This window comes from Coloeus monedula (genome assembly GCF_965178545.1).
Source record: "Coloeus monedula genome assembly, chromosome: 1".
Taxonomy (NCBI): domain Eukaryota; kingdom Metazoa; phylum Chordata; class Aves; order Passeriformes; family Corvidae; genus Coloeus; species Coloeus monedula.
The window spans coordinates 147,922,777-147,949,881 of record NC_138781.1 but is presented as its reverse complement, the minus strand read 5'-3'; the positions used below and the strand labels follow the sequence as shown (position 1 = coordinate 147,949,881).

The 27,105-nt window shown below is 41.7% G+C and overlaps 1 protein-coding gene across 1 annotated transcript; it reads left to right on the top strand.

The window, feature by feature from the left end:
• Window positions 1–1,473: 1,473 nt before the first annotated feature.
• ANXA13 (annexin A13) lies at window positions 1,474–26,606 on the top strand (the record flags this gene model as incomplete). The annotated part of the gene is made up of 12 exons (XM_082296278.1): window positions 1,474–1,488; window positions 3,161–3,235; window positions 15,741–15,819; window positions 18,087–18,181; window positions 19,883–20,053; window positions 20,618–20,651; window positions 20,733–20,812; window positions 21,989–22,057; window positions 22,243–22,344; window positions 24,284–24,359; window positions 25,188–25,300; window positions 26,487–26,606. 12 exons carry the CDS (start codon window positions 1,474–1,476, stop codon window positions 26,604–26,606), a joined length of 1,029 nt encoding a protein of 342 aa, XP_082152404.1.
• Window positions 26,607–27,105: the final 499 nt, after the last annotated feature.

Here is a 27,105-nt window from a genome sequence, read left to right as displayed (position 1 = left end):
TTTTTCCCCCTGAACTACTATAAATTCAAGTGTATTTGTTTTGGTTTCTTATTTTTCTCTGGGTATCTTGTGTAAGGTCTAAAGGAGTACTTTGGGTGGCTGTCAGAGGTCCACCAAGCTGCACTCCTGCTCCCCATCCTAAAAAGGACAAGGGGAAAGAATAAGGCAAAAAAACTCATGGGTTGAGATAAAGACAGTGAGGATATTCACCAATTACTGTCATGGGCAAAACTGGTTTGACTTAGGGAAATTAGTTTATTGCCAATTAAAAATGGAGTAGGACAGTGAGAAGAAAAGACAAAACTAAAAACACCTTCCTGATCCTGCCCTTCTTCCTACGCTCAACCTCACTCCTTCATTCCCAACTGGTCACCTCCTTTCCCGAAGTGGTGCAGAGAATGGGCAGCAGTGGTTTCAGTCAGTCCATAATACTTTACCTCTGCTGCTGCTTCCTTCTCAGGGTCTCAGGTCCTGCAGAAAACCTGTGTCTGCATGAGCTCCACTACACAGACTATCATTCCTGCCAGGAGCCTGCTCCAGCATCAGCTCTCCATGACCTGCAGCTGCCCCCAGGGCACATCCACCTGCTCCCATGTGGGGTCCCCCGCAGGCTGCGGGTGGATCTCTGCTCCCCCATGGACCTCCATGGGCTGCAGGGGTACAGCTGCATCACCTGCAGGGAAATCTCTGCTCTGGCACCTGGAGCACCTCCTGCCCCTCCTTCTCCACTGACCTGGGTGTCTGCAGGACTGTTTAATTTCACATTTTTCTCATTCCTTTCTCACAGTTGCTGCTCAGTAATTTTTACCCTTTGTTAAATATATTATCACAGAGGCACCACCAGCATCATTGATGGGGCTCCACTTTGTCCTGGGGAGGGTTCATTTTAGAGTCAGCTAGCACTGGCTCTGTCCAGCATGGGGGCAGCCCCTGGTCTCTTTTCACAAAGGACACCCCTGAAATCCCCCGTCTAGCAAAACCTGATCACATAAACCAAATTGAAGCAGTGAGATTCTGCTCAAAATGTTTTGTAGGAGCTGAGGGTCCCCAGTGGCTTATTAGATATCATTAAATTCCATAAAATCTGATATAAACCCTTCAAAGGAGGTATCTTTCTCTCTAATATGTTTGGAAAGGTCATGTTGGGTGCTACAATATTTCTGTGTTTTAAATCATTGTAATATCAATTAGATAAATCAGTATGTATAATATTGAGGTTTACATTGTGAAATCCTGATTTCCCTTAGAAAAAACAGTCAGCTCCATGAAACAACAGGATGTGATATTAGATAGTAGGGATAATAAAGCCACCGTGCAATAATGAATACACCCCACCTTGCGATGACTAGAATTTAAATAATGTCAGAAGTTATTGATTAACGCGGGGTTAGGTAGTATTTAGCTATTCCAACTGCATGCTTGTTTTATTGAAGAGCAGAAGAGTTGCACCTTCCACATTCAGGCTAAGCAAAAATGGGCAGTTCACATGTAAGTAGTTACTTAATTTGGATTGTCAAGAATGCAATTATTTCCTGGTTTTATTTTTGTCAATTTTCACTTTGTATGGCATTAATACAGCTGCAAGTGAAGATTTAAACTCAAAATCTACTTTGTGGGGGAAACTTGTATGCAGCTGGTAACATTGCGTCACTACAGTACATGAATAATGAAATTATTACTGCAACACACAAGTCCTGAGTGTTTTAATGCTCTTTGTGGCTTAAACAGGGCAACACTTTCATTTTGAGAAAAATAAATGATGCACAGGATGTCCTGGGAAAACCAATTTCAGTTAGTTTAGCAAATTTGTGTTGGAACATTCTGAACACTAAAATAATTCCCTAAAGATATATGAAAAACTTCCTGTCTCAAAGGCCAATACTTTCAAAATTTGGCTGTTTATCACAGAACAATAGGGACAGGAGTAATCTCAAAGTGTAGTGCTCCCAGAAGGGCCTGATTAAAATCCAGGTGTCGGGATTTACTGCATCAAATTACCGTATGACTTTTGACTGAGACAATTTTTACTAACATTTGCATTTCTGCATGAAGACATTTAACCTCAAAATGACCTGATTGTCAAAAGCTTTTGTGTGACAGCTGTGAATGATTGGTTCCGGTGCAAGTTAGGTGGCTTGTGCTGAAGAAGCTGCGGGTCTTAGCTCCAATTTTGAAACTAGTGGATAAAAGCAATATTTATTCAGCAGTGAATTTTCTTCTTGAATGCTGAGAACCTGCAGTTTCACAGTATGGATCAGTAGAAGATAGCCTGCTTGCTGATACAGGCTAAAGTGACATTCATTTCTTAAGAGTTATATTATCATGTAACTATTTTTTAAATCCAAATTCAGCAAGGCCTGGAGGCATGCCAAGGTTCTGATGCTTTTGGACCAGCTCCTGAGGACATTTTCTTTGGCAGACTGAGCAAGACACCCCGTACCATTTGCACAAAGTTCCAGCTACAGATCCAAGGAGCTTTTTGTCTCCCTGTGAATGGAAGGATGGTCCCATCTCAACACCATCTCTTTGCAGACTGGCTTTTTGCCTAAGGGGAGAGGAGTGAGCAGTTCAGCAACACTGCCTGTATCCAGCAATCCTACCTGTGCACAGGAAACAAGGCCAAGAAGGCTCCTGCTGCACAGGACACACACACATAGGGTGGTCAACAGGCATCTCCTGAGGGTCTTGGCCTTTCAGTGGACAATGCATGGAATGAAGTGAACTGCGAACAGACTCCATTCAGGTTTAAACTGTCCAGATGGGGTGTATCTAAGGCAGGAGTGATCACAGCACTGCATCTCAGGCAGGTTTAGCAGGTGGATTCCATGCTGGACTAGGTAGTCTGGATGTGGATGCAGTACACCCCAGTTGTGCTGTAGGCTACAGTGGGAACAGGGGTGGGTGATCCCATGTTGGAAGAGAATCCCATCATTCAGCCCAGACTCATCTGAATTGCATCTTTCTGCTGTTCCTAGAAAGCTGCAGGTAATCTTGGAGAAATGGCTGTATATGTGTCAGAGAATAGCTTCTGGAAGAGCAGAAAATAAAATAGAAGTTCTTACCAGAGCATTTCAGCTGCAGTTTGCTGTTTCTCCTAATCTCATGTTTTGTAACAGCAGGCTCATAAGTGTCTTATATATTGTGTTTTTTAAACCTCCAGAGCCAGTCTTACAAACTCACAGAGGATATATGGAAACCAGCCGTAGGGGCTACCAGGTTGTCAGCAGATGAGCCAGTAAGCACTTATTTTGTGGAGGATGAAAGGGGCACTGTGGTGCTGCAGCACCTCTTGCTGTGGTTTATGGTGGCTTTGGGAGGCACTGCAATGCACAGAGGCAGCTTCTCTTTTGTGGTCAATACTGGCACTAGAAAGCTGGGTAAAAATGGGTTGTCTCATTCTGTTGAATAATACAACAACAGAATTTTGTCTGCTTTGAAATTTCAGAAGTTAATTTTTTTTAATAGCTTCTGCTGGGAGAAATATAAAAATAATCATCTGTATCAAATGATGTATTTTATTTGGTCAAATGACTTTAGGTTTTAAAACTTCTTTTTTAACTGTCATAATTAACTGGAGTTTTCATTGAAAGCTAACAATTCTTCAGTGAAAAGGTTCCACTATGTGAATGTTAAAATGGAACTTTTCAGCTGTATCAGAATGTCTCATTTTAAAATGGAGCTTTCATCAAAATTTATATCTTCCTGAACATGTTAGTTTGAACAAAAGTTTAAAATTTTACTGAAAAAAATACTTTCAGCAAAAATTTACCAACCAACACTAGTGTACCTTTCTCTCAGAAACTGAGCTCCCAATTAAGAGCTGCACCTGATGCAACATTACAACTCCAAATCTGCATATTTTCATGTGCTTTTCGCTCTCTGAAATCAGCCCAGAACTCTTTCCTACAATCAAACAATGTTTTTAACTGCATATCCTTAGCGATTTAAAGTCTCTTAATTATTTTCTATGTTTGCAGTCTTGCATCAAGCTTATCTGTACATCTGATGTCCTTAATATTAACACAAATAGCGTCAATCCGCCTTAAAATCTAGATAACTGCTTTGCTACAAGGAAGATGCTTTCGGGACAATTTGGGAATAGCAGCAATGGTTTTCATTCTATGATTTGAAAAGTTTGATGGATTTTTACTTATGTGAAATCGTGTAATTTTTTTAATCTTCTGTCTCTCAAAAATCCATGAAGACTGTTTATGCGTTACTCTGTGGTGTTTGTGAGTTTAATTAATCTTGGAGTTGGGTGAGTTCTTTGGTTAATTCAAATTTTTTGAGATTCTCTGCAACACCCTTGAGTTTCATCTTGTCATTGCAAAGCAGACTAAACCTTCTTCCAGGGAGGACTCTATAGTCTAAGAAGGGGATGGCAGGTTGTTGTGGGCCATATGGTTTGACAACTTGAAGGTAAAAAAGTAAGTATAACTTGGAGAACATATCTGCCCGAGGAGTCCTCTGGGGCATAAGCTCACAAAACTCACAAGGACTTCTGTGTTGCCTATGAACATTACTGTCCTTGTAGAAATGTTTCCCTAGTACAAGCATTACCCCTGCGTGATTTTATTATCTCATCACGAAGCTCAACAATTGCTCTTTGTTGCTTCCCCTGGCAGACCAGTGTTCAGGGACAGTCGATTCTTGTTCAGTCCCTGGCCATAAGCCCACAGTCAACAGATGACAGAAATAACTTCTTGTTTAGCCACCCACCACTGGGGAAGAGCTGTGGCAGATTCTTCTCATTTCCATGGTCCCTTATTATCCAAGATATTTGCTGTTCCTTTTAGGTCTGAGGCTGCCCTGTGAGTGCTGCTGTAGTAGGTGTTAACAAGCATCTACCCATGAAAAAATTATGATGCATTTGTGACAAAAAAATAGAATCCATCTGAAATATCAAAGAGTTGCTACATTTATGTTTTACATGATGTAAATATGTCAAGCAGTTATGTTGTACAAAAACATAAAAAAATCCCAAGTATCTGCACTCTAATGCTCTTCTTTGCATACAACAGTTTTAACATACTCTACCAAGTTCTGTTGTTACTGTTAAAGAAATTTTTGTCACTCGACTCTCATCTCCATTAGGTGGGTCATTGGCACAAGTCAGTTATGGTATCTGGTAGCTCAAGCTTAGGTGTCTCAAAAGAGGGACCCCGAGCAAAGAAACCCCTTGGCAATTAAACCCTCACAATCTAAATTTCCCATCCCTCATGCAACACTCCAGACCAATGGTAATATTAGGGGTCTTCTCCCTCTTTATTGGTTCACTGTTTTGTTACCAAAACAGTTTGTGGTCATCTTCGCATCCCCTGAGGTTGGCTTTGGTGGGAGTTTTGGTCAGTTCTGTATTCCATGTTGGAATATGGCTGTTACAATTCATATACCACAATCTATGGGCTGCCCACTCTAGCCATTAACTTTTAAGTAATATTTAAGCTGCTAGCTTTGCCTATTCTATTACTAATGTTCTGGTTGTTCACATTTCACTACAATCTATATTTATTGTTCCTAATTATCAGATTATTAGCTCCAGGTTTCTCTGTAATCCATTATGACTTGCACAACACAGCCATATGCTTCAGATAAAGTGCAATTTGTAGCCCCACAATTCTTAAGTCAAGCAAGAACTTAGCTACTTTCAAATACTATAAAATTTTCAACAGTTGCTATCCAGAAAATGACTCTGCCTTTATTGTTAACTGTGACTAGTGTAGCAGCAGTAGACTGATTACTGCTGCTTTAGGTGACTCAGCTGACCTGAGAGTATCTTGAAACTTCCTCCACCTCCTTCCTGTGCCGTGCAAAGGTGTTAGACACACAAACCTCCAAGTTCCATAGGCACAGTTGGTTTGTTGGACACTAAACATGCACATCTGTATAGTAACAGCACTTCTATGTGTCTGTGAATGTATAGATGGTGTTTAGATAATGTGTCTTGCAGAGATGTATTTTAGAAACAATGAAGGGACCAAGGGGTGAAGCATGTCATCTTGGGGCTTCCCTGATGAGGTGCAACATCCTTCAAGTCCTTCTCCTTTTAAATAATTGAGCTTTAAAATACATGCAAGAGTCAGTATGATGTTCCCAAAGATTGTGCCCATGTATTTGAGCCCTGTGTAGGTGTTCTGAAGTCATGCTAGCTTTCGTGCTGGCATACACAAGAATTTAGTTCAGTTCCATCAAGGTTAACTCATCACAACTCTTAGTGGAGGTAATGAGTGTCAAATTTTTAATAAGACGTAAGAACACTTGAGTTAAAAATCTGTCATCTCAGCTGAAAAAAGAGGCAAAATATGCTGTTTTCCAAGTGTCTTCCAACCAGGTATTATGGTCAATAAAACAAAAGGAGTCTGCCCCCATCATAAAAAAGAATTATTGCCAACTTGAAATACTAGATTTATCTGTGGTGAATAAAGCCATTTGTTTGCATTTTTTATGGCTACCATTTGCAAGATAAGTAATCAAAGGAAGTGATGTGAGACATGACTCATGTCTAACCACAGGCATGGTGTCTTTGAAGATTTCTAGCATCCTTTCCTGCCTGGGCTTCAGCAGCCCCACCAGGTGAGTTAGGTCCTTGTCAGCCCCACGTCCCCTCTGCCAGCCCCACACAGGTGCTGGGTGATCTCACACATCTCAGAGGTGTCTGTATTTAAGCATCTGGATTGAGCCCTCTAGAAATAAAAGCTGCGGTTTTGCAACTTTGGCATTCCCACTGCATGATGCCCTGGTAGCTAATTGATTTTAAAAGTACTCTGTGTTAAGGTGTTCCATCAGCCACAAAAATTTTTGAAAACATTAAAACTGGACAGTATAAAATTCAGATATGAGAGAACCATCCCAAACTTATATTTTTCTCTTAATCATGGGTTTCTTTGTTATGGTGGTGAGCATGAATAAATTGGATAAAAAATTAAACACGAGGTATTATTAGATGATATATTAACAGCTACTAGAAACAAGAGGGACATTGTAGGAGAAAGAGATTTTGCAGTTTAAATAACTGTCAGAGCAATTATCTTCACTATTGCCACTTGTTTTTAAAAGGAAGAAGTAAATGTGACTAATTTTATTAGGATCTTGTTGTCACTGCATGTTTAGTCCCAGATGTAGAAAATAAGGTCTGCATCTCTCAATTTGGAAAGAGTAACAGAGTCATTGCTGACACTGACCGTGCTGTAATTATGCCTCCCTTGATGGGAGAGACTTTTTAGAGTCTTTGCCAGGAGTCTGAGAGATGGACGGGACTTCTGTATTTTCTCGGTCTTCAGGTTGTTTATTATATCTTATCAGTAATTCACATGCCGAAGCAGAGCATGAAGCAGAGCAAAATACAAAAGGCAAATGCAGAAAAGCTCAAGGCTTTTAAAAGGTAAATTAACCAATGGTCACTAAAAGAGTACATTATTTTTACTTTTCTACCAATTATCTAGTCATGCAGTCAGGAACTGCGGAATTCTTTATCCAATCATCCCAAACTACTTCTACTGCAGAATATGGAGGAGTAGAAGAAGAAGAAGAAGGTCTGGAGAACAACAATCCTCCATTCTGAAGTTTTTTGCTTTTATCTATTTACTATATCAGCAAGCCCAAATCCTCTGAATTTTTCACCCTGTGACAATCTTACATAGTACTCTATCACCTAGTTCACACCAGTGTAGATTCTAATTCTTCCCAGAGGGTAGGCAATTTTCTCCAAGGACGAAGGTCAAAAACAGTGTTGTCCAGTGGGGTAGAACCCTTCAAAACAGGCAGAGAAATATTCTCTGCACTCTGGGTTCCTACAATTGCAAAGGCTGTTGACTAATCCATAAAACTTACATGTATTGTATTATCCAGTATAGAATTCATATAGAAGTTGTTTTGATTCTGATAGCAACAAACCATCAGGAACAAGCTAGCTGACAGTGTATGTTGCTGTCATGCAGCTGTTTGACATAAAACAGCCACAAGGATTTGGGAGAGTCACAGCCTGGGTGGCAGATGGCAGATGGCATTTGGAGACATTGATACCATTCTCTGAGCAGGCAAGGAGGCAGATGGCAATTTTTCAGCTGCATATTGTGGCTGACTTAGAAAAATGCTCAAAGAAACAAAAATGAGAGGTCTGTTTTACAAAATAGGAGAAGAAGGAACCTTACGGACAAAAGGACGTTATCTTAAGGTTGCACTTGCCAATAGATTTGTCAAAAAGGTGTTTGTCAACCCCACCTTCTTATTACCACAGCACAAACCCCGGTGCCTGCTGATACAGCCCTGCTACCAACACACCACAGCTGTTTGCTTCTGTTTGTTTTTAGATGTTAGTGTCCATCTACTCTGACCTGTGTGTAAAAGCCTTTACCTTTCTCATAAATTCATACCTGAATAACTGAGCCCCATTATTTCAACTTTACTGAGAAGAGCTTGCAGAAGAATCCCTTACTTTGGTGGAAGGATGATAGGAGATAGTGAATGCATCATCCGCTAATGACAAGATATCCATGCCCTGAGTGGCCTTTCCCAGGTAGATGAGACTTGACCTTGCCTACCAGTAATTGCTCTTTGTTTCTTTTTCTTATCCATTATATTAAAGAGCTCTAATATTTGGAAGTTTTTCTCATGGGAGTACCTACACATTGCAATGAAATGGGTTTTATCTGCTTTTTTGCCCTTTCTGATTGATGGTCTTGAGCTTTCTCAGCAGGTCAACATTTTATCCCCCAGGAATGTTTGCAGTCCCATGTCAAGCTGGACAAGAATAGGGCTGTGGTGGTGTCCCAGGGCCTTGCTGCCACAGAAAGCAGCCACAGGTCACCAGGTACCAATGCCAGCTTGCCCTCATCTATCAATCCATCCATCCATCCATCCATCCATCCATCCATCCATCCATCCATCCATCCCATGGCAAGCTGGAGGCTCCTGATGGAGGGGCGATCTGCCTGCTGGCTCTGAGAGCTCTCCCATGCACAGCTCTGAGATGTGTGATATGTGGCTCCAGGCTCTTTGCCATGGGTGAGGGAGGTGTGTTGCTTGTTGGGCAGGTTGGATGTTACCACTGAAATGGTTTGTCCTCGTCTCTGTTGGTGTTCATTCCAGTCTCAGCTGCATCATTAATTGACACGAACAGTAAGATACACTTTCTATTAGGAATGCATAGGTTTAAAATAAGGTGACACTATTTTTATATAAGAATGATAAACCCTATCTAGCGGTAGGAGGCTCTGGCTATTATTGTTATAGGATCATAGGATAGTTTGAGTTGGTTATGCTCATGTCTTCTGCTGTTATCCAAAAGTTGACCCAATCCAGAGGGGCCTAAGGTAGCATTGCAACAAGGTGAAAAAAATCATTATGACTGGCAATGTCTGTTTTAGTAAATCAGACTAGGGATGAAGCACAAACGTAGCATCATGTTTTCAGTCTGTCTTTGGAAGTAGATCAGGATAAAAATGCAGCAGCCTACTCCTATGTTTGTTCTTGTGTTTTATTCTCAACAGACGGAAATACTTGAGATGAGGGATGAGGTTTTGGCTGTCATTAAGACTACTTTGGCTGGGAGTTCAGAGGTTCTTCTGATAACAGGATGTTATCCTGACAATGTGATGTACTAGAAGGTTTCAATCACAAGATCTAAGAACACGTCCCTTTTTTTTCCTAATCATTACTGTTAGTCTAGTTAACCTTGGATTCCAGTTGCATTATAGCTCATTAAAGACTTCTGCCAAGATAAATAATTAATCTTGAGTAATATGTATGTTTATAAAAAATTAATCATGTAGGTGCTGCTTTGCCAAAAGCTGTCTCCTGTGATCCAAGTGTATTAGATACAGTTTAACCAATGAGATGCACACCCCGGTCCTGTTGTTTGTTATGCTAACAAGGTGACTGGATGGTTTGGAATATTTCCTGGTAGATAGAGAAAATAAATTTTCTTCTCCACACAAAATATAAAGACAGGAATCATAGAACTGGAAGGCACCTTGAGATGACAACTCACTTATCCATTGCCTACCACAATAATTAAATATATGTGAAGAGTAAGAGGCTCTGCCCAAACCAGTCCTGACAGCTCTCTCAGTGCTGAGCTGGATAAATGGTTCATTGGCTGGAAACTGGGCTCCCCAAAGGTCTTTGAACTGGTGGCTCAGTGACAGTGCATTGTAAGAACTGAGAAATCTCAACAGGTTCTATAGCTTCCTATCTGGAATAGGTTTTCAATTGTTTTGACTTGTTTGTTTGTTTTTCCGGTATTCCTGTCCTCACCTTGGGACATTATGGATTGTTTGGGACTTGGCTTCCCAAAGAAACAGGATGCAAGATGCTGCAATATGTATCTGTTATCCTAGCTAAAAACGTTTGAACCCACCAGACAACTTTAGATGAATTTACCAGTAGGGTGCTAATCTCAAAATTATTAGTGCCTGTTATGTTTCTTGGAAATCTTGAGAAGAGAGGGACTGTATTAGAAATCCCCCAAACAAAAGACTGAGGCATGAACTCAAGCCTTATAAGACACCAGAGAATCCACACAGTGTTGGGCCATTGTGCTTGTGTCCACCACAGGAATTGTTTCAGCTGCAGTAGGCAGTAGAGGAACCAAAATCAGGCAGACAGGAGCTGTAAATCTCTGGGAAATCAGGCAGAGAGGTTGCTGGTGCTCACCTGCTTGATAGAAAGGAAAGCTCAGATTGCTGCACATGGAACTAGTTTATGTCATTCTTTTTAAAACCTCATTTTTCTCGAATGCATTTTTGTCAACATAATTAAATGTGTGTAGAATAAGAAAATGGGTGGGAAAACTCTGGCACGATTGAGTAGCCCACCTCCAGTATCCACTGGTAATGTTCTCAGGTATGTGAGACATCCACATCAGGTTGATGGGTGCAGGCCCACGGGAGACCACTGATGTCTGACAGGCATCAGGCAGCTTACCCTGGGACATCTCTAACAGCACCAGAGACCTATGTTTAGACAACTAAACGCTGCCCCAAATTCTATTCCTGACCCCACTCAAGTGCATGAGTTAATGCTGTAAAGAGCATGGCTTGGTCAGTCTGCCCTTTCTGTGTACTACCACTTTGAGATTTAATTTTTATTTCTGTTAAACCAAAGAAAAATGAAAACAGCAGCCAAAAAAGAAGCTTGAAGTTAGACATCGACTAAATAAAGCATATAAATTGGACCTGGCAAAAATGAAGACTGGGGTAGGCACTTAGCATGCTTGGATCAATCCAACTCTTTTTAGAGCTCTGCCTACAGCTACTAGAGCTGCATCTCATCTGCTCTGGTCAGCAACCACACTCCTGCTGGCTCTTCCTACTGATTTTCTTTAAGGGTCTGTGCCTGCATTTATCTCTATACATCATCAGCATCAATCTCTGTTAGAGCTGCAGCAGTGACCAGCACCCCGAAAAGCTGCTCTTCTCATTGTTCTGACAGTACTCCTTCATAAACCTGTTCCTGAGCAGGCTTGTGGCATCTGCATGAGATGATAGAAATGGAAAAATAGCTGTGAGTGCTCAAGCTGTATTATGAGGTGTTTTCAGGGAGGGCTCTCTTTTGCAATACAGGAAACTACCTGGCATGTTCATGGTAGTATGTCTTCTGTTCTTGTCTAATGACTGATGAGCACTTTGTATCTACTGCAAGCTTAATTGTCTTTAGCCTGAGGAAGATACTAGATTTGTTCAGGAGTGTCTGCAATGTATTGCAGCAAGAGCTCTTGTTCCCCCACCCCATCACGTCCTTCTTGGTTGGCTGACCTTTTTGTTAAACTGTTTATTTGTGCTCCATAAGGGCTCCACATGCTGAAACATCAAAGAAAAATCTACAAAGCTTCTCTAAGCATTGCAGATCATCTTCAACTATAAACTCATCTTACGGCTCCCTAAAGTCAGATGTAATTTATAGTAGGAAAAACTACTTTCTGTGCTTGAAAGCAAGTTAGAACAAAGCAAGTTAGTTTTAGATCTGTTATAAACTGTCCAATTTAATATAAATAAATCTGTGACAATTTTAGTCAAAGCTGCAAGGGAAACAGATTATTGTCTAAAACATGCTTGAGTGAGACAAAAACTATTCAGGATAAGAGAAAACAAGTCAACACAGGCTGTAAATACAGCTATTCTGGAAGTGAAAAGAATATTCTTTACCATCAGAACTCTGGTCACATTAATTAATATAGAACTATTGGAGAGAAATGAGAAGAAAATTAAATAAATGAATGGATGGAGCTGGACCAGTTTGTGAAAGCAAGTTCCCTCACACCGTATGTCCAACTTCAAAGCTGTTTGCAGTCTGTCCACCTGATATTTCAGACTCCACATCATGCTATCACCAAATTAGCTAGAACACTTGTAAGTCAGTAACTAACCAAATCTAAGGTCCTAACTCTAAAAAAAAGAACTATATTAAAGTGGTTCTACCCATACTTTTAGAAGAAAAATGACTACAAGTTACAAATGGTATTAAACATCAATTGATTTTGCCATGTATCCCTTACAGGAAAATCCACCTGTCAAAATCCACAGGGTAAGGAGTACAGCTCTGAAACAGCTCTACCTCTCCTGCACTGGGAAGCTATGTCAGCGGGAAGGTCAAGGATGGGACTCAGCAAGTAGTGAATTATTTTTCTCAGATGACCTAGGAGGTGGTCTTGACAGTCACTTACCCACAGTGTCAGATTTCTCTCTATAAAGCTGATGCTAGTATTACACACAGTACTATAGGAATGGTATCCCCCAGGCACATCATTTAATGTTTTGCAATGATTTATTTGAAGATGGAGGCTTTAGCAGAGCTGACTCAATAAATTCCTCTGGTGCTTTAAAACAAGCATGTCCTGAACATCGCAACAGGCCTTCCTTCCTTTCTGCATGATTTTTCCCTTGAAAATAAGTCTTTCTGTATTTATGTCTTTATGAATAATCATAAATCTACAAGGCTATTTCAGTTTCTGGTGGTACCATTTTCCTGCCTATTGCACCTGTGCTACACACAAACACAACACCTACAATACAAGTTGTACCTAGGAATTAGTGGCTCACTAAACCTGAGGATAACTGACCAGCCATCAAGGCAGGAGAGAGAAAACCACTCTCTCAATGCCCTGCCATGACCTTACCATGATCAGGTGCACCTGCAGTAGGGTTGGGGCAGTGGGAGCTGCAGAGGCAGCAGCACGAGCATGATAAGGGCAATTCCCACAGCCCAGCACTGCTGGTGGGCAAGGCAAAGCAAAGAACAACCCAGCTCCTGCCTTTGTGTGTTTGTGTAGGTGTTTCTGTCCAGGCTGAATGTCTGAAAAGTGGGAGAGAATCCCAGATGAAGCCTTTTTCTTCTTCATTTCTCACCACTGCACCTTCTGTCCCAGGTCAGGAGGCAGTGAATGTGAAGCAACAGTTCTCAGCTCTTATTGCTGCAGGGAATCTGAGAGTCTATAAATTAGAATAGCACTTGGATAACTGCAAAGTAGTCAAATGTCTACATTTGATATGTTAGCACTTTTCTCTGTATTTTGTGCTACAGAATTTTCCCCTTTTTTCTGATTTTTCAGCTGCTTCTTTGGTCTTTTTTGGTTTACTTTGCAAACAACTCTAGAATAACTTCAGTACTGGCTGCCTAACACAGACAGCAAGATCAACCATAAGCATACCAACAGTACTGAGCCAAAATAATGGTATTTCCCTGGAGCCTTCTCTTCTCCATGCTGAACGCCAGCTCTCTCAGCCTGTCAGTAGATTTCCTTTGTACACGATGCCATCTAAGGAGATGCCATAATAGAAAACTGTGAATGGAATTAATTTCAAATAGTTATCAGTGCATCTGCTTTCTAACTTTGTTTTTCCCTTTCCATTTTGACCGAAACTCCTGGGAAATTTGAATACTGTTAAATAAAATCTCTCACTAGAAAATATTACTTACTTATATGCAACTATTTGTACCTTGTTTGAAAGGCTCTCACTTGTGTGTGAGCATACAGTAGGATACATCTTTAAAAGCAACATTTGTCATTAATGATGGCAATCAAAGTGTTACCTTGTGCTGTAGAGATGAAGCAAAGTTATTGCATTGTTACAGTACCTTACTAATTGTTATGGTTGTAAAAATTTTCAGTTTCAGCTACCATTAGCAGTAGGTTGTATTCTAGCTGCTAACTGCATTGAAAAAGCCAGGTACCTAACTGGCTTCAGTCAATCACGAAGGTACATTGGTAAAGCAGTGTAGGGACTGGATTTGGGTTTTTCTCCTTGAGAACTGACCCTTTGCCTTTTGACAGACGACCCCTTTAGCCAGAGTTGCAGCTCTTTCACCAGAACTAGTAGATGACAGCATGAAACTTTTGGAGCATACCAGCAAACAGACTTTCAGGTTGTAACTGTACTTGTAAATAAAACATGTTCTCTGGACAGATGGCTACATAGCAGAGCACAGCCCACAGCCACGTGGCTAAATTCTCTTTACTCCACAAGCAGAATGATGTCCTGCCTAATGTCTTTCAGGAGTGATCCCTGCCCTGTGCAATCCCCAGAGACCAGGAGGTTAATCAGCCATTTAACCTCTTCGGCTCCTCAGCAGGCTGGTGGCATTTTCAGAAGGGCTTCAAAGCAGACTGCCATGCCCTGCAGTATCATAACTCTTAATTAACAGTGGTGGTGCCAGTACCTGGCAGCCCTGCAAGCAAGAAGCCCGATCCACATGTTGCTATTTGAGTGGAAATGCCAAAGCACTGCCAGTGCCCACTTAGACCCCTGAGTCCATGGTGTGCATACTGATTTGTGTGCATACTGACTTGAGTGCATACTGACTTGATTTCGGAGCCCAGGACCTATTTTCTACTACTGTTTTGGAGTTTGGGCATTTAAAATATCTGATTAATCATATAAAGGGAGCTGAAATTCTTGCTGTCATTGTGGTCTCAAACAATTCTACCCTTTTCTGAGAAACAGCAGAATGAAGGGTGTACCAGAATTTCAGCCCATGTGACTCACAGCTTGTCAGATTAGGAGCAGACATGGTTTTCTGTTTACATTGATATGTCAGGCTGTAAACTGCTGCTGTGGATGTGGACTTTGAGTTATTATCCTGTCCCTGTAAATTTAGCTCAAGGTAGCCACATTTTTGCCAAATTAAAAAAATAAACGAAAAACCTCCCCAGCAAAAACAAAACCCCCCAGATTTATCACATTATATATCTCCAATTATCTTGTTTTCATGAATGCATCAATACAAGAAAGGGTTTGGGGACAAGTTTTTATTCAGATGATTGTGATTTTAAGCTCCCAGTACTTACAACTGTACTGCAGAGATAGGTCCTGCTTCTGATAAGGTGTTTGTATTGGCCTGTTGTTAAAGTGGTACAAACCAATAATATTTGATCTGGCATGAAGATGCCTGGTATGAAGTTATTACCTTTAAATTATTTGAATAAGCCAGAACTGGCAGAACAAAGTTATATATCATGTTATACGGTCATGTGTGTCATGTGGTGACATGTTATGTATAGTGACATATACATATATAAATATGGTGACAAAGTTATATAGACCACTCTGTTTTTTATGTGGTGACAGCTATTTGTGGATCCATTCCAGGAGCCCTAGGGATAGATACAGTATTTCAGCAAAGCTCAGCCTGAACTTCAAGGTTTAGATGGTGGGAACAAAGATCAAGCAAGAACCTGCCACAAACTGCTGTCATTCTAATGCAAAATTGTTTCCCATGTGTCTGTTGTGCCTCTGTCTTCCCAGTCAACCCACAAACACCACCATCACGGCTTTGATGCAGAGCGAGACGCCAAGAAAATACACAGTGCCTGCAAAGGAGCAGGTAAGAAAAATTTTGTAGATTTTTGGATTTTGTACAAAGGGCAGATCAATATTATAAAGAGCATATACATGAACTTAGGCAAACCAATTGTTCCAACTAGTTTTAGGTAATCTTTATGCTTTCTGTCACGTACTGACTCAAAGAACATTCACACCCATGAACGTAAATGGGAAGGGAAGCCAGCTTGTTCCTCAAAGACTGGTAAGATCTAGTTTGTTAACTGCACGGCTCCAGAGGATGAGGGTAAATATGATATTTGTTCCCTATGATAGGAACATCAAGCTGCCAAGACTAATTTGACAGTCACAGGGTCCAGGTAGTCAGGTCAGATTAAGGTCATGGTTATATATCCTTTCTCAGGCCTCCAGAGACCAGTAAAGAACATCATCACTTCCATATTTCACCAGATCCCACTGCAGCTCCATCAGCTGAAAGGAATTTACAGTGATTTCAACATTCATCAGTGATTTTTAACTGAAAATACTGTCCCTCCCCATCTTCTGAGGTAGTTTGAAGTAAGCTGCCTGACTGCACTGATGTGAGTGAGGAATGCATAGTGTTTCATGGGATCCTAAGGTCCATGGAGGTGACAATGTTCCGTAGAGGAAGAACATCCAGGCAGCACACAAGATCAATAAGTTATTAATTCACTCCAGGTCTTTGCACAGTTAATATGTATTTAAGCATTTCTTCCTGGTATAGCAATGACATTCAGAATCAGCTAGTTAAGTGTTGAATTTCAGGAACTGTTCCTGTCCTATCACATGAGCCCCCTCAAAACAACAGTTCCCCAGAGGACTCTTCTACTGAAAGTTTAGCCCAACATTATCAAATAGGAATATAATTCCTTTCAAACTTGGACCATGCCTTCTGCCTCTGATCTAAGCAGGAAGAACTGGACAAGATGCCCTAAAGTTGTCCTGCATGTACCTGATAGTGATATGAGGGATGAAAGCACATCAGCTGTTGCTGAATGCCAATATAATTTGTATCTTTATCCTTTGTGCTGGTTGCTACTCAAAAATCCTTGTTTGTTCCTGCTCCTAAAAGCATGAGATGAGGCACAGCACAAATCCCAGGGATGGCAACACAAATGCATCAGATGGCAGAGCACACGGACAGCATGAGGCAGTGACCACCAGCAGGATGTGCAGGCCTCAGCAGGCCTGGCATATGTCATGATGCCTTTGGTCTGCCATCTAAACCCTTGATATGCTATGGGCACTTGGGCAGTGCCCATCACATGCTGGGTCACATGTCTGTCCTGGCTCACATTCTCAATTTCAATACCCGTCTTGAAGAAATAATGCCTGAGTCAAGCTGCTGGCCCTGAGATGGAAGTGCACCAGGACACCTGTGTTAATGCAATAGCTGCCCTATTGTGTCTTTTGTACATCCAGGTAACATCACTGAGGTCCTGTCTCTTTTTAGCCATAACAAATGCCTTCCAGCAGCTCTGTTTTGTGCAAACATCTGTTTATGTGCAAACATCTGTTTATATGACTGAGGGCAAGAAAAGTACAAGAGCAAGGTCACTGCCTTTAGTAAGCCTCTTCAACCCATTGCCTAAGTTAGAGCTCAAAGCTGACTAAGGGCTTTTCTCCTGGAGGAGGGCTGCATGTTCAGCTTCCCTCTGTGATGGGCAGCACAGCAGCTGCACCTCCCTGGGCATCCCACGCTCCCACTTCACTCTGATCTCTGCATTGGCAGAGACTGAAACCATCCAGGCTGGTTCTAGCTCCTCTTCCTGACTCCATTTAGCAAAACTAAAACCAATTTTTTACAGGCTGTACATCCAGGCATTGGGTTAATGAAGCTGATTCAAACACATCCTAGCCTGCCCCAGCCTCTTGTCCCACTGCCCTCATTCTGTTGTGCCAGCACAGCATTCACACACGTAATAAACTGGATCTGGTGGCTGATGCCTTGGGACTACTCAAACAAGCATTGTCACCAAAAACGTGTACGTCAGCCTATGGGCACTGGCATAACCCTGATTTTAGGAGCAGTGTCTGACCTTCTCAAACAGAAGACTCAATTTCCCTGATATGAACAGCATGAGATGGTGAACTTTTATTTTATGGCCTGAACATTGTAGCTGACTGCAGTTAAAATTATCCTCAAAAGAATCTTAGATGCTACAAGTCCTAAAGGTGGAACCACTGGGGATATATGTACAGGAATTATTTTCTCTTTAGAGGTCACATTTTCTTTCCTCTGCATTAGATTCCTGATTATATAATCCCTATGCACAACTTCTTTTTCAGGAACCAATGAGAAGAAAATTATTGAAGTCTTATCAAGTAGAACATTGGAGCAGAGACAACAAATAAAACAGAAGTACAAGGCTTTGTATAGCAAGGTATTTTGAAATAAGTCGCCTCTCTGTTTCAAACCACTGCCTCTGAAAATACAGCCTACAGGCCTCTGCTTTTGAAAATATCAAGGGCATAGTGGACTTAAGGGGGACAGCAGTTACTTTCTGATTCAGCTATTTATTTTATCTCCTAAAATACCGATTATATTTCTAACTTTAGGCCTCAGAGTCTTCTTGAAGTCAGCCTTAACCAGATCAGAGCATTTTAATCAAAGCTGGGAGAGCTAGAAAATAATTCATAACTGAAATAGAAAGTATTTCAGCTTGTGTTCATCTTCAGCATATTCAGAACAATAAGTTAATATAAAAGGGAAATTTTAAGTCAGAGTCCAGATGTAAATTCAGAGGAACTATTTGATCTTGCACAACTATATTTTTATTGAGTTTAATAGAAGTAATATTGATTTCTCCCAGTGATGAAGTAGAACATGTTGCAAAACTAAGAAGTTTCATTGGGCACTTGATTTCTGCAGGAGGAAGCATAAACTGCTGTAATGATTCTGTGTGTAAGAAATATGTTATTTTAGTAAACAGCTGAATCCTGCAGACCTTATTATTAAATTGGTATTTTCTTAGTGTCTGCTTGCTCATTAATCAGCATCAATAAGAAAGTCAGCACTGAAGATGAATGAAAGCCTTCTATGTGTAAAATTTACAGCAAGCATGATCTAGATTTTGGTTACATAAATACTGTAGATTTTGTTCTATAATGAGGGTTAATAAAAATAGGCATTAGAAATTATCAAATGCTGTGAGACATCATGGTGACATCAGCTCATAGCAACCCTTCTTGCTTGCCTGGGCAGCCTGAACCTCTCAGGAAGGAGGCACGAGTGGTACCACCTCACACTCCTGCTGCTCCAGGAACTTGCAGCATTCATGGTGTGTGTGTTGACACTGCTCCAACACCAATGGCAGCCTCTGACCTGAGTAGTTGAGTGTTCACGTGTGGTTGTGTGAGGAGGAACTTGAGAACAATAGACTTAGAGCTGGACTTCTCATTCAGTGTTCTGAACTTGTCAAGTGCTTCCTATACTGCAGGAAATGTTGACTGCAGATAGGACTTCAAATACATCCTCAGCAGGCATCCTCAAGGTTAGCTAGCATGCACTAGCCAGCTCTTCTCCAGGGTCTTAGTAAATTTTTAATTAAGTAGATCACATCAAAGAAGGTTGCTTTTTTTCTTCTCTCTGTGCATGTGTGTGTGTGTGTGTGTGTATGTAAAAAAACCTGCTGTTTGCTTGGCACAAAAGCACCTTGCAGAAATCTGCTGCTTTTTCCAGTAAGTCTGTTTTAACCAAAACTAACAGAGAAGGTTCTTAGTTTGATCCCCTGTGTGGCAGCTCTCTTAAAGCAGGAAGCTTCTGCATTTTGCTTCAGAGTAAACTCCTGTTAAGCTTTTCAAAACACTAGTTTGCATTTGTTTACTCATGTAAGAATCATAACTGGACTGATACTGGCTGGTATTTGAAGATGGGACAATCATTTCAGTCAATCTAAAACCAAAATTTTTAGGGAAATTATTTTGAAAAAGAAAAGCCTGTGTATTTTAAGGCCTTTTAAAAAATGTTTTGTCACTTTTTGGTACAGAAGGAGCTTTTAAATCATTAGATTTCCTGAAACAAATTAAGAAATCCTCTAATCTCACCTCAGCTTTTGCACTAACCCTCATGACTGTCCCCACAGGAGATGGAAGAGGACCTGAAGGGAGACCTGAGTGGGAATTTTGAAAAGGCTGTTCTGGCTTTGCTGGACCTGCCCTGCGAGTACGAGGCCCGAGAGCTTCGGAAGGCGATGAAGGGTGCTGGGACAGATGAGCCACTCCTGATTGAGATTCTCTGCACACGAAACAATAAGGTTGGGACACCATCTGTGACCTTCCCTAGGCAGCAGGGCAAAGAGCTCACCAAGAGCATCCCTGGGAGGAGGAGGAGGGATCAGACCAGCTTCCATGGCTGAAGTGCCTCTTGCCAGTGTTTGCAGCAATACGATTGCCATACCAGAGCTGAAACTCTAAAAGGATTTAAGACCAATATAATTCAAATTCCTTCCTTTAACTTACTCAAGGCAACATTGGTGAGAAAATCCCTGGATACATGTTAAAGGCAGCTTTGGCACTGCTCTGATGGTTCAGAGGTACAGGAGCACAACCCTAGTGAAAAAAACCATTAGCTCTTGCCTAAATGCAGGGAAAACCAGAAGGACACCTGCACGAGTCACGCACCCCTCAAAGTGCTGTCCTCAGTGGGGGACTGGGAATTCATGGCTTCTCCCACCCCTCTGGTTGCTATGCCTCATACAGTACAGGCATGGTGCTGACTTGTTGGTGTTTTGTCTACTCATTTATTTAATAATTAATAAGATTTCTTTATTTTATTTATTTATTTGATTATTACTTTATTTATTTTTTTGTTTTCCTAGGAAATTGTAAACATAAAGGAGGCCTACAAACGTTGTAAGTAGTTTTGTCTTTCAAACACCTTCATTTAAATCCTTTCTCACTGGTTGAACTCTCACAGATTTTTTTTCTTCCCAGTGTTTGATAGGGATCTAGAATCTGATGTTAAAAGTGACACCAGTGGCTCCCTACAGAAGATATTAGTCATGGTGCTAGAGGTAAGGCTGGGGACTTTCCTCTTATGCAGCTGCCTGACAGAGATATTTCCTTTTTTCCCCTGAGTAATCATAATAAGTATTGGCTGGTATTTATAATACTGCAGTTATGATATGTAAAATAATAATGAGGTATTTACAGTAAACAAAAGGCATTCTTCAGTATAGGAGCCTTTCGTATCTATGGCTTTTTAATATGTACAATTTTAGTTTATGAAGCCAGAGATAATTTTATAAATATTGATCATTTGAAAATAACAGGATTGTTTCCCTGTTATTTATACCATGGTAAAGGCTAGAATACTCATTTGATGTCATGGGCCCATTATTCTGAATTTTGCCCAAAACCAGGAAATCTTACTTCCATCTCAGCTAAGCATTTTAGAATTCAGATAGATACAGAACAACTATGAAAGAGATTGTTGTTATGTTAGTTTTTCATTCATAAAAAAAGCGTGTTTTCCATTAGAACAGACTTTATTTTAAACCCCTTTCATGAAATAAAGCAGAAAATCAATATTGTCATAAAGATACATTATAACTAAGAAAAATAGGAGCCCATCTAGAAATGCAGTGTGGTGGCCAGTCTGATCTGACAACCCTGGGAAATGAAAAGACTGAATAAATACAAGAAGCTTTAAAGATGTAACAGTCACATGGCTAAATGCATCACAGTTAAGATTCTCATTCTGGGAAGCATTGATACAGCTCTCTTCAACCTCTTGTATATTTTCAGGAGTGGCAAATACTTTTTTTTTTTTCATAGATCAGTCCTTCATAGTTTCTCCCAGGGATGACAATGTTGGTGAATGCTCAGAGTATGTAGGTTAGTCAGGAAAACATTTCACAGTTACCAGGGCATATCCAGCACCGTGAAAACCATCAGCACTTCAGTGCAGGTACTGGGAACCTTCCTGCTCCAGAGGCATCAGCGTTGCAATCTCGTTAGGGCCCCAGCACACAGCACGTAAGGCTGGGGGATAAGCCCTACACAGAGGGTTCACGTCTGAAGGCAGCGAACCCAGGGGCTGCGGTGAACCCGAGTCCCACCGTGCCCATCACCGGGCTCGTGTCAGCAGATGGCAGCAGAACTCCAACCAAAATATCTGCCAGGGCCACGAGCTGAAATGTAACCAGCACCTGGTCTGGTGTTTTTTACGGTTATCTCCTTTTCTGCAGGCAACCCGAGATGAGACCCAACAGGTCAATGCAGAGCTTGCAGAGCAAGATGCCTCAGATCTGTATAAAGTAAGTGCAATTGTGCACAAATCCCTTTTCCCCCGTGCTGCGCAGCAAGGGCTGCCTCGGGGGGACTAAACACACCAACCAAGGGGTGCAGGGGCTGGAGCTTGGTGAATCAAGGGCTCTGGCTGACTTCGTGTCTCTAGTGTGTATAAACAAGTGCTTCCAAGGAATAACATGTGATTTTGAAGGCAGGAGAAGGCCGTTGGGGAACAGAGGAGCTGGCTTTCAATGTGGTCCTAGCAAAGAGAAGCTATAGCCAGCTGAGAGCTACTTTTCAAGCCTATGAGAAGGTGAGTTATTATCTTCTGCAATGTGGGTTGCATAGGCCCTGACATATAGGTGCAGACCCTACAATGACATATAATGATCTGAAGAGCCTTTTCCACCCTAAATGATTCTATGTAGTGGACAAGCCTTTATCTGCCATTTTATAACTTCTTGAATGCTTTAAGAATCTTGCAAAACATACTTATACAACTGTATCCCAAGCTTACAGGATAGGTGTTTTACAGGAGAAGCTGTATCTCTGCCAGTGAAGGACCCATTCCCCTTCATAACCTACACAATATTCAGTCAAATAAATGTCACAATGTCTGTTCCTTCCCACAGCTGCACAGCAGTAGGTACCCCTCCTCCTGCAGCAAAGGGACAGGTTCACAAATACCTGCCCTGAAGGAAGGATTTGCTTTTCTGGTCTTTTCCCCTCCTTCTCCTAAATAGAGCCTGGCAAAGTATCTCCTCCTGTTCCCCCCACTTCACACGCTCATATTGGCTGAGGAGAAGCTTATCTCCAGCCTTTTCCTCTCTGCCCACACTGGGCAGGTGGCCTGTGCAGGTGCTTTGCTGTGCTTTCCCCTGTCTCCAAACATAAGGCAAAGCAGGCAGCAGGATCCTGGCTGTTTAGCACTTCTCCCTGTGTCACCAGCAGGGACATTTTACTCATGCTTGGACCTGAACCTGACCTGATATGGAGATGTCTTGGTTGGAAAATACCTCAGAAAGTCAAAGCAATGGGAGATCCAAGGTCCTTCTCCTGGCAGCAAAGTGGAAGCTCAGCAGTGACATTCATTCTCAGGAAAGGGTTCCCCTCCAGCCTCTGGCTCACAGTCCTGAACTCTTGAGTTCATCAGAAAACTGTAGCCTTAGGCACTGAAGATGAAAAGAGCTCCAGTCAAAGCCATATTTCAGTGTCAGCATAATAAAGAACCAATAGTTAGAAAAAAGTTTGCAGCTTAATCCAAGTTTTGGGTTGTTGCTGGCAGGAGAACAAACCCGGTCACAAACCGGATACTCTCTCCCTTGCAGTGGCCCAAACCCTAGGGGTTCAGTTAAATGCTCCAATAGCCAAGCTACCTTGGCTTTTTGATTCCTAAAGCCAAGCAGATCGGGTTGCCCAAACCAATCCACCACATCCTGCCTGGCTGCACTCAAAGTAGGCCAAGATTAGAGCCCAAATCTTGCAAACATGCCCTTCTCTTCAGCTGGAGATATATATAGGGCAAGAGCTAAACCAGGTTGGTAGTTTGCAGAACTTAAGCCCTAAAGCCTCACATGGTGCCCATGCTGCCTTGTACATACCGTTTCCCAGCTCTGACCTAAAAGTCAGTCTTGAATCATGCAGAGACGTCCTGATAGGCAAAGCAGAGCAAAGTAAAAGCCTTTGAGATTCCTGAAATTCACAAAAGTCAGGATAAACTCTGTTTTGAAGAGACAAGTCTGCTTCTCCCCTTCCCTACAGAAAAATACAAAAACTTTGGGACAACTGCGGTGCTTGTAAACTTTGCCTGGGAAGCCAAAGACAATAAGTAACAAAACTTCATAGAGTTGGTAAAGTTCCAAAAATTATCTTATTTGTGTGGGAGCCATCCAGAGCCTTTGATAGAGGGGATAGAGAAAGGTCAAACAGTTTCTCCCAACCAGGGGTCACTCAAGAAGAAGCTGCAGCTTCTTTGTCCTAAAGCTGTCAGATACCTGGGACTGCATAATGTAGGTTATCCATCTCTTAACCACTGTGCCTTACCTGGCTGCATAGACCTTCTCTTGGTGCCAGTGGATCTGTGAGCACTTACACTGGAGGAGAACTTCACTTGCCCTCAAATTACTCTGTTGGAAAGGCTCTAAAGGATCTGGATTGACCTTTTGCCATTGGATCCCGAGTCTGATGCTGGTTTGGACAGTGGGAAGACATGTACAGACAGAAGCTCTTATGGCTCCTTTTTGTTCCCATAGGTGTGTGGGAAGGACATAGAAGACTCCATTAAAAGTGAAACATCTGGAGATCTGGAGAAGGCTTATCTGACTCTAGGTAAAAAGCAATTGTTTCAAGACCTTCCTTTTCTAGTTCTTGCCATTGCCTGACATTGGTTGTTGGGGGTCTGTATACAGCCTGGCAACAGCCATCAAGATACCCCTAAACTGAGCTGACATATCTGCCAGAAAAAAAAGAGATTTTTCAGTAGTGATTAGGACTCCTTGGTTTTAAAAATGAAACTTGCTAGACACAGCTCCTTTCCACACAGCTAAATTATTTGCCCTCTAACACAGGGTGGCCACCTCCAAGCTGGCGCTGGGACCATGGCTGGTGATAACTTCTAGCAGATGCTTGGGCATCATGAGAAGTGTGCTAGCCAGCCACCACAAAAATGTACAGGGTCCTTGACAGCAATTTAGCACTAGGGTTGACTTTGACTGGTATTTACGCCTGTGCCCTGTCTCTGGTTATCTTACTGGTATTGCTGTTATCCATCTGGATCTAGGCTCTCCCAGATCTTCCTCCTGTGATCTGCAGAATGAGCAGCTACCTCAAGAATAGACGGGCAAGAGGAACCCCATAGGGGCAAATGCTCATTCTCATTCATGTAATTTTCATTGTGGAATGGCAGAGTACTCAGTGCTGGTAATCTCACTGTGTAACACTTTCCTTGTGGAAAAATGTACATCCCCATTCAGACTCCAAGATTTCTCCTTGCATACTGACAGCAGATCAGTCTTGGAATAAAAGCCCTGCCATCTCATATGTCTAAGCATAAACACTGGAGTTTCCTTTTCTTTCTTACTTATTTAATTCTGCTTGAAGTTGTATCACAAACTGCAAATGTACAAGTGTAATGAGGCTTCTTACTGTTTTCTTTAGTCAGCTGTGCCAAAGACTGCCCAGGTTACTTTGCCACACTTCTGCACAAGTCGATGAAAGGAGCTGGGACTGATGAAGACACCTTGATTCGCATCCTTGTGACCAGGGCTGAGGTAGGGTACCCTGTGTCCTGTAATGCCTCACATCAGCTCTGGGAGAAATACAAATGTAGAGGGTATGGAGAGAGTCCTGATAGATCATGTGCTCAGCAAACCTTTTTCAGCCCAGTGACATCAGTGGTCACACTCTGCTTCTGTACCCAGGCAACTCTAATTTTGATATTGCATCTATTTCTGTTTTCAAAGGAACTAAACCAGGAAGCATGCAGGCAATTTCAAGTGGAGTCAACTGTACCTGGTTAAAACCAACCCATGGGGAGGTCTGGCCCCAGTAGGATGTGTAAAAGTAATTCCTAGTTAATTAATGATAAAGCAGTAGTTCCCAATTTGAGAATTGCTTATAAACATATGTTGCCAATTTTCTCGGATTCCAGCTGGGAAAAACAGATGGGGAGGAGAAAAGAAAAATAAAATGCCAAAGGAGTTAATTGTCATTTTAAGGAGCACAAAATTTCACAAGACATTTGAGATATTTAAGCACAGTCTTTAAATCTTCCTTCTAAGCTGTGTAGGTTGTAACCCCATGGCTGTTTCAACTAACACAGAGGAGGAGCTTCTCATAGGGATGAGGAAAGCATACTTCTCTATGATCCACAGTGTGGAAAATTAGGCTCCAGGGTATTCTCTCTATTAAGACACAGTCCAGTCATTATAACATTTAAAACCCACAGTGATAAAGATCAGAACTGTGCTTTAGGTGTCTTTTCACAAGAAAGCTCAAGACAAGGAGTTTATTTCTCCCCCTGCCTAGTAACCGGAAAATTACCTCTATGGGTGGAACAAAACACTTTTAGCCATTCTCCTAGGAAGTGCCTCTTTCCCTGTTTGCCACCATGGGATGACCTCAGGACTTCACAGCTACCTGTGTGAGTTTTTCCAGTACCAAGGCTGTGCTGGCACAGCACCACTGGGCAGAAATTCTCCCAGCCACCTGGCATAGCTTTCCATGCAGGTCCTCTTCACAGTTAGCATCCCCTCACCACCATCTGACATGGGCTTACCTCAAATCTGAATGTCAAGCTGAAAGTCCTCCAAGATTTTTAGACCTCCTGCATTCTCTTCTCCTACTCCCACTGGGTGTGGTGGTCCTTGAATCAGACCCCAGGGTCGCTGGTAGGAGCAGGGCATTTTACTCAGAACATTCACCACTCTTCTAAAGAGGCTCTTGGTGTCTCCTCAGAGCGACCTGCCAGCAATAAAGGAGAAGTTCCAGCAAATGTACAAGAAGCCGTTAGCTGAAGCTGTCCGATCTGACACCTCTGGGGACTTCAGAAAGTTGCTGCTGGCAATTTTGCACTAAAAACACATCAAGAATGAAGAGGCATGCTGAGCAACCATCTCTTGATTAGTTTCCAAAAAAGCATCCAAAAAATGTGGCATTAGCACAAAGAAAAAAATCCAATTTATTTTCTTTCCAGCTGGGAAATATGTTGCCAAGTAATGTTGGACAGGAGGTTTATGTTGTGGCTATCTTGCCAAATGCCCTTAAGCAATAAAGACATGTTGAAAAAACTAGATCTAAATTGACCTCTTTGTGTTTGCATATGTGGAGGAATCTTCTGGCATTGTTTCTTCTGGGTAGATTTTCTGTCTTTCTCTCATTCTGAAGATTATCCCTGTTCTTTCCTCAATTCAGTGAATGTCATGTCATGCCGTTAGAGTCCTGCCAAGAGAAAATGGATAGTAATTTCTTCTCAGCTCATTATCACAGCTCTTTAAACAACCTGAGGGCTGTGAATTAATGATTTAAGTCAGGCCCTGATTAAAATCCTGCTGTCAACAGGGACGGCCAGAGTGAT